The sequence below is a fragment of the Berghia stephanieae genome, chromosome 6 (genome assembly GCF_034508935.2).
Source record: "Berghia stephanieae isolate SIO BIC M18660-M18661 chromosome 6, UCSD_Bste_1.3, whole genome shotgun sequence".
NCBI lineage: Eukaryota > Metazoa > Mollusca > Gastropoda > Nudibranchia > Aeolidiidae > Berghia > Berghia stephanieae.
Window position 1 is genome coordinate 199,112 of NC_088365.1, and position 10,080 is coordinate 209,191.

The following is a 10,080-nucleotide window of genomic DNA, read 5'->3' on the forward strand; positions in this document are numbered from 1 at the left end:
CCTTTATTCATCCCATAGGAGAAATTTGTCTCCAGGGTCTATTCCAAGGGAAAACTGGAATAATCCAGGCGTCAGCCGCAATGCAATGCCGCAAAATGAGCTAGGGCGAGGTGACTTGCTCAAGGCCACACATAACAGCGATAGGTAATCGAACTCGGAGCCTTTCCGGTACGAAGCAAAGACCGGAACGCTGAGCCACTCTGTCCCCTATTATTATTTTACCAAAATAAGCTATGACGTTTTAATAGCTGAATGCTATTGTAATAATAAATATGAATTGAACAAACCTACGGAGTTAACATGAATAACCGCGTCGTCAAAGTGAACAAATTTGAATTCAATACTTTTTTAGTAATCTCGTAATTTAGGAGTACAAAATATTCTGTGTAGATACTACAAAATGTCTCAAAAATCATTTTATTACATGCAATCTTGGAGCACAAAGATACAAATAATGAGTTACTCTGCAAACTGCAAACCAACCCGAACCCGGAATCAATAAAAGCAATTAGGACCAGGAAATTGAAAGACTTTGTCTAAACAAAACGGCATAACACCCTTTGCAAAACCATTGTCGAAGGAAAAGTAGAGACCAAGAGGACGAGAGGTTTTCGCCAAGAACATGGCTAGACATCATCTGGAAGTGGATTGGGCTGACAATAGGGTTCAACAGTCGTGACGTCACTTCCCTCGTAATAGTCGCATAGTAACTATTCTAAACTATCGGAAAAATGGCGGATCCCATTATCTCAATTACCGCCCTTTATGAAATAACTTCTCCGACGAGCAAAAAAAAGTGTACCCAGAGGAGAAAAACATAAATATGATCATGTTTTGACTTTTATACATTCTGATCACATGACATATGAAAACGTTCTTGCCAGCATGAAGAATAAAAAGTACCGATTTTTTGTTTAGAACCATGGAGCTGGTTGCTGGGCGGATATGATATCAGACTATTGAATCCTATTGAGGAATGCAACAGACTGGTATGAGGCAGGGAAGAACGACGAAACGAAATGAGTTTGGAAGTCAGTAAAAAGTAAAGAGTATAAAAGTTCGCCTCTGAAAGCTGCTCTATCGGTCCCTGTCATCTTCCTCGACCCTCAACAAATTCCCCAATGGATTTGACTATCAGGCTTGGTCATTTGATCGTCTTAGGTGCGCTGGGTTTGAGAATAGTTCCATAAAAAAATAATAGCCCCATAAACATTTGGGTAATCAGACCGTCAAATAATTACACGTTGAGTATTACCCTTTAATATTGTACAAAATGAATTGTGGACCAGTCTTGTGTTTGAGGTCTGTGTAGGAGGAGTCAACCATCTTCTCATACTTGAATACATCGTCCCAGGACGTAGCACCCTGTGCGTCATACGTCACATAGGCCACACGGACTCCGTTGGTGTACATAGCAAACATTGCCTGACGAGAGAAAAAAGGTCAATTAATTGTCTCATAACTATTTTATATCGTGTGGGAGTAAACTGGACAAGAACAACAACAACAACAACAACAACAACAACAACAACAACAACAACAACAACAACACAACAACAACAACAACAACCACAACAACAGCAATGTTTTGGTTTAAATTCAAAATGATTAGAATTTGGGCATTTGTGACCTATAGCCTAAAAACAGTATTATACGGCGATGAAATGATTTTAGTCAGGATACTACTAACAACACTAGAATACTACTACAACTACTACACACTACTACTACTACTCTACTACTACTACTACTACTACTACACTACTACTACTACTACTACTACTACTACTACTACTACTACTACTACTACTACTACTACTACTACTACTACTACTACTACTACTACTACTACTACTACTATACTACTACTACTACTACTACTAACTACTACTACTACTACTAACTCTACTACTACTGTACTACTCTAACTACTACTATACTGCTACTACTACTACTGCTACTACTACTACTACTACTACTACTACTACTACTACTACTACTACTACTACTACTGCTACTACTACTACTACTACTACTACTACTACTACTACTACTACTACTACTACTACTACTACTACTACTACTAAAAGTACTACTGTTCCTTCTGCTGCTGCTACTGCCACTAATGATTATACTTATACCGACATCCTTTAATTTTTGTATTTATTTCAAATTCCATTGTATTCGTATTTACTTTCCAATAACAGTCCACACGTTTTTATATTTCACTTTCTAAACTGCATTATACAGTTCCTCCCCGCCTCCCCTCTTTTCACTTAATTAATTTGTGCTTTCTTACAAAGGAGCTTACTATTTCCTGTTAACCAATGTTTTGTTTATTCATCGTAAAAACGCCACTACCACATTAACTCATTCATCTTTAGTGTTTCATTCATCCTGTTTTGTTGATAAAGGGGAAAACCCGAAACGTTCATTTGATCTGTTCTTGTAATAAAATTGAAGCTTATATTCAATTTCATATTATTATTTAGTTTTATAAAAGAGAATGTATACAATTTATGACACTGACACAAACGAACATTTAATATTATAAATTGGAAATCCCATTTTTGTCATTTAGTTTATCCCAACAAAATAACGTTTTGAGGCGAAGGGTTACATTTGACTTTGTAAAAGTTTAAGAATTAAAACAGCTATGGGTTCACGTCGTTATAATACCGTTTTGATGCGATTGGTCGCAAATATGAACTCTCACTGACCGATCCATCCTATCGGAATAAAAAGAAGAGTAAAATTTGAGATAATTTTGAGGTAATTTCCTGTTTTCGGATTAATAAAGTTCATCTCATCTTATCTTATCTTATCTTATATGAAAAATAATTCTTTTTTTTTTCTTTTTTGTTGTTTTTTTTTTTGTGGGTTTTTTTTTTTTTTTTGAGAATTGAGGCATTTATTGATATTTCAAATATTTTGTTTCTTATTTTTAAATTAAAAGATAGAAAACTCATTTTCCTCATTGAAAGCATCGTGTAAATTTTAGTCAAATCTCATAAATTTAATTTCCAGCATCAGCCCGACATAATACTGTTTTGAGCCGATTGGGGAAGAATATGGAGTTCAATGAGTAGGAAAAAATTATAAATAAGCTCCAAATAATAAATCTGTTCCCATCAATGTTTATTCTATTGTTTTTATTTTGTTTTGTTGTTTGTTTGTTTTTTTTTTTGTTTGTTGTTTTTTGTTGTTTTTTTTTTGGGGGGGGGGGGGGGGGGGGGGGGTTGCTGTTTGTTTTTTGTTTTTGTTTTTTTTTTTTTTCCTTTTAATCTATTTTTCTGTAATATAGTATCTAGTTAAGATTTCTTTTTCTTGATTTTTTTTTCTTGTTTTAATTTTGTTTGTTTGTAAGTGTTACCGTTTTTGAACACTGATATTTAAGCGCTTGTTCGTTTATAGGGTATGCTATTAGCGGAAGAGTAGCGTCCCTTGATTGGACGTCACCGGCGGAAAAGTTATTAGAGAGAGAACGTCATGTTGGTTGTGCACATGCGTCTCTCGTCCTCGCTTCCGGTGAAAGCGGCATGAGACACTTCACCGAAAGGGAGGACGAGAGAGATGCGTGCGCAAAACCATTTGGCGTTCTCTCTTAAGGTGACGTCCAATCAAGGGACGCTACTTTTCCGCTAATCTCATTTCCTATAGAGGAAGGGGCAAAATAATAATATGTGTCAGTGCATGACATAATTAGTCGGAAGGTAAAAATTTTGGATTTCCATTTTAATATTCATTTGAAATGTATCGGGTGATTTTTCATGAAGGTGAGATTTATGGGAAGGTATCTAGCAACTTTTCTCAAATTTCATACTTTTTCAACTTGACCACATGTAAAAAATATGTAGAAGTGAAATTGAGCTTTGACATTTACGGAAGATGAATATAAAGGGTTGATTTAATCATTTATGACAAGAAATCGTTTTTGATAAAAGTTGACCTTCTAAATAAATCTGGCAATATCTCAGTTCAAACCTTTTCATCATCCGACTGATTATGTCCTTCACTGTAACATAATTATAGTCTGCATCTGAGATTGATACTGGAATATTGTGCTTGTGATGGCATGGGTGATCTCGCACCTGAGCTATGAGGGCTTTCGTCATTGCATTTGTGCGGCTATGTTGTCTAATGGTATAACACTCGCCTTCAGATCGGAAGGTGCAGGGTTCGAGTCCTGTTCTTAGAGGAGCATAGTTGAGTCCTAGGAAAAGGCTCTTTACTCGCGTTCTCTAATAGGACGCATACTTCATGTGTAAAACGAGTAAATGGCTGTTAACAATGTTGTATCTCTCGGATCAATTGGAAAAATGCCTATCAGGCGTCTTGTCTCTTCTAACATGTTAAGTGTTGCTGTTGGCTGGGGACCCTTTGAAAAGCGCTTTGAGCACGTTCAGTGGATATTGCGTTATGTAAAAGAAAGCACAGTTAAAAATCCTCTTTAAGAAAAATAATGAATAACACGATTATCTTTACAAATTATGATAGTTTTCAGTATGATCTATAATTATAATCACCGAAATTACGACAAGATTTGTGCAGAATGACAGGGTTGTTGTACAACAACGACAAAAACAATATTTTAAAATGGAAAAATGTATTTAACTTTATTTTAGGTTCATCATTATCATCATTATCATTGCCTTTTTTCACCCCGGGTCATGGTATAGGCCACAGACAAACAGTTTCCATCCTTCTCTATCCTGAGCTAACTTGTTTAATCTCGTTCCATGTTTTATCACTTCTCTGTATATCAGCTTCTTTAATTCTTCTCCATGTTCCTCGTGGCCTTCCCTCTTCGTATTAACTACGAAAAAATAGGCGTTGACGCAATGTACCCATTACTCATAATATTTTTTTTGTAGCTACATAACAATATAATATGACATTTTAGTGTTTCGCTCCTTATAGAAACGATGTTATTTTTCTTTTCATAAAACAAATAAACTTAATCGAAATAAGTCTAATAATCTTTCCTACACATAATATAAAAGAAAATTGAATGTGAAAGCACCAGTAACCCTCTCCTTACCACCTACAGCAAAATCGTCACATTTGTTACGACACAGTATACATTTTTCTTATTCAGATTTATTTTGTACATCACAAACTTTGAAGAATGTTCTTTGTGTAATTAATAAGAACATAAAGTTGTTTTGTAGAGAGATTGTAGGAGTTTTTTTAAAAAAGAACACTTTTTTTCTGCTGGATAAGCCTGCCATTTTGGGAGAATACTGAAAATGACCGGTAAGGAGAGAGTTAAACCCGCATGTGATAAATCTAATATCTTATTCTGATCATAATGGATCTGCATAAATATTTCTATTCGTTCCCAACCTGTTTAAAACTAGTGACGTCATCAATATGTTTGAGCCGTAAGTGTTCATTGCAAGGCAGCCGCCCGTCCAAGGTGACACAACCGGAAGTAGATTCTGCAATGTGATCTAGGTCATCAATATGTCCGACATTCATCCAATCAGCATAGACTTCTTTTCCTATTCCAGCCGATGCGCGAAACACTATTGTCCACCGACCTGATGTAATAAGAAAAAATATAGATAGAATGAAGTTGACGTCACTTGGGACTTTTTTTTTATTTTTATTTATTTATTTTTTTTTTTTTTTTTTTTTTTGGCCATCCGCGTTTATTAGTAGTTCTCATTAAACTGTATTAACCAGACTATAAATGTTTAAGGTTACACATAGTTTTGTGTGTTGGTCAATTATATTTCCGGTTGGCAATGATGTGAGCGGCTTCTTAGCCAATATCGCAGCAGAATGAAACCTTGTAAACAAAAAGGGTGCAAATAACTTTAAATAATGAATGAAGATTACGCCAGTCAGCTCTTACTCACAGTGTTCCAAAAGCGATCTTTTAGTTCAGCCCGCTTTACCCCTGCTCTCACAATGCATACTGTCACGCTTCACCGATTTCTGGTATTCAGTCAGAGCCCTTTGTGGCTATTGAAATTATCAACCTTTGTTATGGTTTTTAAACCTGTTTTTAACTATTTAAAAATGTTATTTATAAATACAAAGTAATTACTTAGAAAAAGGAGAAGATGATTTTTATTCTGATATAATTTTATTAATAATAAGATGTATATAATTTTCACACTAAGCATTAACTTTCAGAGTATTTTTGAAAAAAAATTCACTCAAACATGCATAATAAACTCTTAATTATCTAAAAATTTAAACGACCAAAGTGAAAAAAATTCACTAATTAAAAGTCAAAGACTATTTCTAATTACTCACAAAATTTCACATGTGCCGGAAATTTGGTTATTTTACTATTCCGTCTGATATTTGAACCCTCCCATTCAACATTCGACATCCTTGAGGATTCAATATGCAATCTCTCTTGTATTACAACTCCAGATTACAGAATATAGTTAGAATGCCATCAAACATACTTTAACATTATATATTCACTTTCTTTAAAAAGCAGATACCCAGCTCTTTCTCTGTGTTTACAAAAAATTGAATTCATTTTATTTTAAAAGTCATTGTGAAAACTAGTAGAGTCTATTAATACGTCCAAACCCATTTATAAATTAGATATTAAGTAATTTGCGTATTGAGTAATTTGCGTGTCAATGCATGTGTGTGTTTATATTTGTGTATGTGTGTGTGTGTGTGTGTGTGTGTGTTTGTGTTAGAGATAGGGAGTTGCTAGTGTGTGTTGGTATGTGTATGGATCTGCTTAGGTATGAGAAAGAACAAAAATATTTGTGGTGGAGGATGTAGCTATTCAACGGAGGATAGTTGGAGGGAGAAAGGGATAGAGAAAAAATAGAAAAAAAGGGGAGGGGATTGAGAAAGCAACATATAACTCAAAATATACAAATAACAGCTCTATTTTTAGAGGAAGTTTAACAACGTAATATGTCAAATATTTTAAGATGTTTAAGTATTATTTTGTTTGATTCATCAAATTTTCATTTCTCTCTAACTTTCTTTTTTTTTTTTTTTGGGGGGGGGGGGGGGGGGGGGAGGGCACATGTGACATGATATCAGGAGAAACCTGCAGGAGGTTACTTTTTATTATTGTTTTTAATTTAGATGATTCTGTTCTCATTGATTGTGTTCTCTTTTCAATTTTTGAAATTGTTGAATGTAACAATTCACCTCCTTGTTCTCCTAAAAGACCTAGACCAAAAGCATATTTCTTCATAAAAGGTATGCAATGGGTTTCCAATATGTGGTGTTTTGAAGTACATTTTGAGAAAAGTAATAACGGTATATTGTCATATATTTCTCTATCTTGCTATTAAGACTTTCTATTACTGTCTCTGTGACTGGTTTTGTGTGAGAAATTAGTGAATGTATTTCAGAATAAGCTCCATTTATTTCATCAAAACATTTTTTTATAGTTTCAGCTTTATCTCTGATTAATTTATTGTTTGTATACATGTATGTTTTAGAAACGACATTTTCAGTGAGTTTTTTGTAAACGTCTTGTGTGTAATATCTATGGCAATGATTTCCTATGAACCTACGACTATGACATACTTGAGATATGATTGTGTTTGTTTTTAATATATCATCAAGAGAACTACAGACTGGCCCACATCGTTCTGACAGTTTCTCTTTATGAACTAAGGCTATTTTTTCTTCTGTGATTGGGATCTTAGTTTCCCATTCTTTTTTTCTCTTGAGGCACATCAGTGAGCAATTCACAGGTCTTGTAAGATTCTACAACTGCTAGTACTCTTATATGTTTCCATGTCTCTCATTTTCTTTTCACATTTATAGCATATAACTTCTGAATGTTTATTTTTAAGGTCCGTTCCAATATCAATGTCAAAGAACAGTTTGATTTCATTTTTGAAGTCTTTACAAAAAATGTTTTTCCTGTTTTTAGCCTTTTCTTTAACTGTTAGTGCACCTTTAGCACATAAACAACATAGTGAATTGAGATCTTTAAGTGTATCTCAAGTGTATGTTTCCCTTTTTACCTGATAGGTGAAACCAAAAAAAATCATAAAAAATAAACTACGCTTCGCGCACTGACCGACCTTTCACACCAAAAAGACAATAAAATTTAAAAACTTATAAATTATCAACGAAGGAAATCTATCGTTTGGATAATGAGATATCACTAATTATATTTGAGAAATCACTTTTCAAAATTCGATTATGTACATACTTTTATAACCCAAGTTACAACATAACCAATAAACTTATTTTGATGAAAATTTCACAATGATGTGCAGCAAAGGAGGGTAAATGATATTCAACTAAAAAATATAATGTTATATTCAATTATCGGGGTGAAAAAATGTTTGAATTAACACAAAAAAAACGGAAGATAGGGATTAGTAAGGAATGCACCCAGGATTAAGATTACCTGCCGTGAAATCACTGACTTCACGGTTCAGTGACTCAGACTAAAAGATCGCTGAGAAGCAATTTGGAACACTGTGTACTATTGTTGTTTTCACACCGCCAGTTTTGTGAAACGTTCTCACTAAATTTATCTGTAATCGTTAACGGTTACAAAGAATCCTTTCTTTAAAAAATATAGCATTGTGGAGAACATTGTGCTTATTTGAGTCAATAAAAGAATTGATATGGCGCACAACTCTACTGAAAGATTTGAAAAATAAAAATGTATTCTTTACAGATAGATAAACAGATAACTTGATTTCCTTTTAAAATGTAAAGTCAGTTTGAAAGTTCGTTAGGTCAAACAGATATCATAAAAAATTTACCGAAGACACTAACATATGGCCACACCCTCAACTCTATCAGTCCAGTAGAGTCCTTACTTCCATTGTGTTGATTTAGCGGTCGTACAGTCTAGATAATCTAGACTACACATATACAAAAACAAAAAAAAGGAAAAGAAAAACAGCAACGACAGAATTTTCTGTCAATTGCAATATTGATCGGCGAAGCACTGATTACCGATTTCCATAGCTATTTTAGTGAAACTCGGAATAGATTTTATCACAAATCACTGTTAATAATTGTTAATACCCCCCCCCCCCTTACCTTGTTATGACTTTCAATGAATATACCAATACGTGATTAAAAGCCTTATGAATAAGATACGTCTTCAAAAAAGACCAAAATACTAAACTATATTTAGTATTATATTCATGTTTTTTAGAACTGTTAAATTTATTTTGTTACAAAACTTTACGGTCCAAAAGCACCCAATAGTTTAGTATTCATCTCGGTGATAAAGAATCAAGCTGCGTGGGACAAGGTGATATTACATAAAAATTGTGATGCCCAAGAAAGCCCCCACAATTATGTATAACTATCGTACATTTGGGTAATGATGATCGTGGATAAGTTTGAGAGGAGCAATGCATAACTATTACATAGCAATAAACGTGTTAACAATTAAAGGGAGTGGGGAGGGCGGGGGGGGGGGGGGGGAACAGAATATAGAAAAAAATTACTTACTTGCTTCAGCAGTGGCAGCAACAAACAATACATTTAAATTTGACAACGGTATAATTTCTGTGGTTGTTGCTGTTATGTCATGACTATTCAGATAACACTGCTTGGTCGCTGAATCAAATCTTATACTCGTACAGCCATTTCCGATATTGCAAAGCAACAAACATTCTTCAGCGTGCTTGGTGATTCCTGCTGCTTCTTCCTTTGACAGAATATTGCCAGATGTTTGAATGTCAAATAACTGACCTTTGGTCGATTGTACAGTCGTACAACGTACCTTGATGAATATGGACACAATCAAATTCACAGCAAAACAATGCTTGTACATCTTGGTAACTCTCGTTATAAGCGGCGCTATCTTAATTCTAGAGGAAGACAAAGAATGACTTATTTAAATAACCTAAGAAAGGCCAAATGTGATTTTAAAAGAAACACAGATTTCATGCGAACCGCAGAGGATCGTGATTCGTGGAGACATCTGATCGGCAACGTGCTCAAGAGGACACAAGCCTCGATGGATTCTAATTATAATAATTAATTAAAAATCGATTTTCGGTACCGCGTTTAGATCGATACCAAATCAGATCACAAAACTAAAATTCCATGGCACACGGTGAGAAAGAAGTGGTAAACATTTTATTACAGCGTTGAATT

The 10,080-nt window shown here is 34.4% G+C and overlaps 1 protein-coding gene across 1 annotated transcript; it reads right to left on the minus strand.

The window, feature by feature from the left end:
• Positions 1-436: 436 nt before the first annotated feature.
• On the minus strand, positions 437-9,754 carry LOC144975561 (uncharacterized). The gene is made up of 3 exons (XM_078919723.1): positions 9,430-9,754; positions 5,347-5,543; positions 437-1,425 (listed from the first exon to the last, which is right to left on the minus strand). The coding sequence occupies exons 1-3, from the start codon at positions 9,752-9,754 to the stop codon at positions 1,252-1,254; spliced, it is 696 nt and encodes a 231-aa protein (XP_078775849.1). The 3' UTR covers positions 437-1,251.
• Positions 9,755-10,080: the final 326 nt, after the last annotated feature.

Coding starts and splice junctions, on each gene's coding strand:
- LOC144975561 (XM_078919723.1), bottom strand. CDS start 9,754: ATGTACAAGCATTGTTTTGCTGTGAATTTGATTGTGTCCATATTCATC. Junction 5,544..9,429: donor TGCTGCCACTGCTGAAGCAA/GTAAGTAATTTT, acceptor TTATTACATCAG/GTCGGTGGACAATAGTGTTT. Junction 1,426..5,346: donor ACGTCACTAGTTTTAAACAG/GTTGGGAACGAA, acceptor TTCTCTCGTCAG/GCAATGTTTGCTATGTACAC.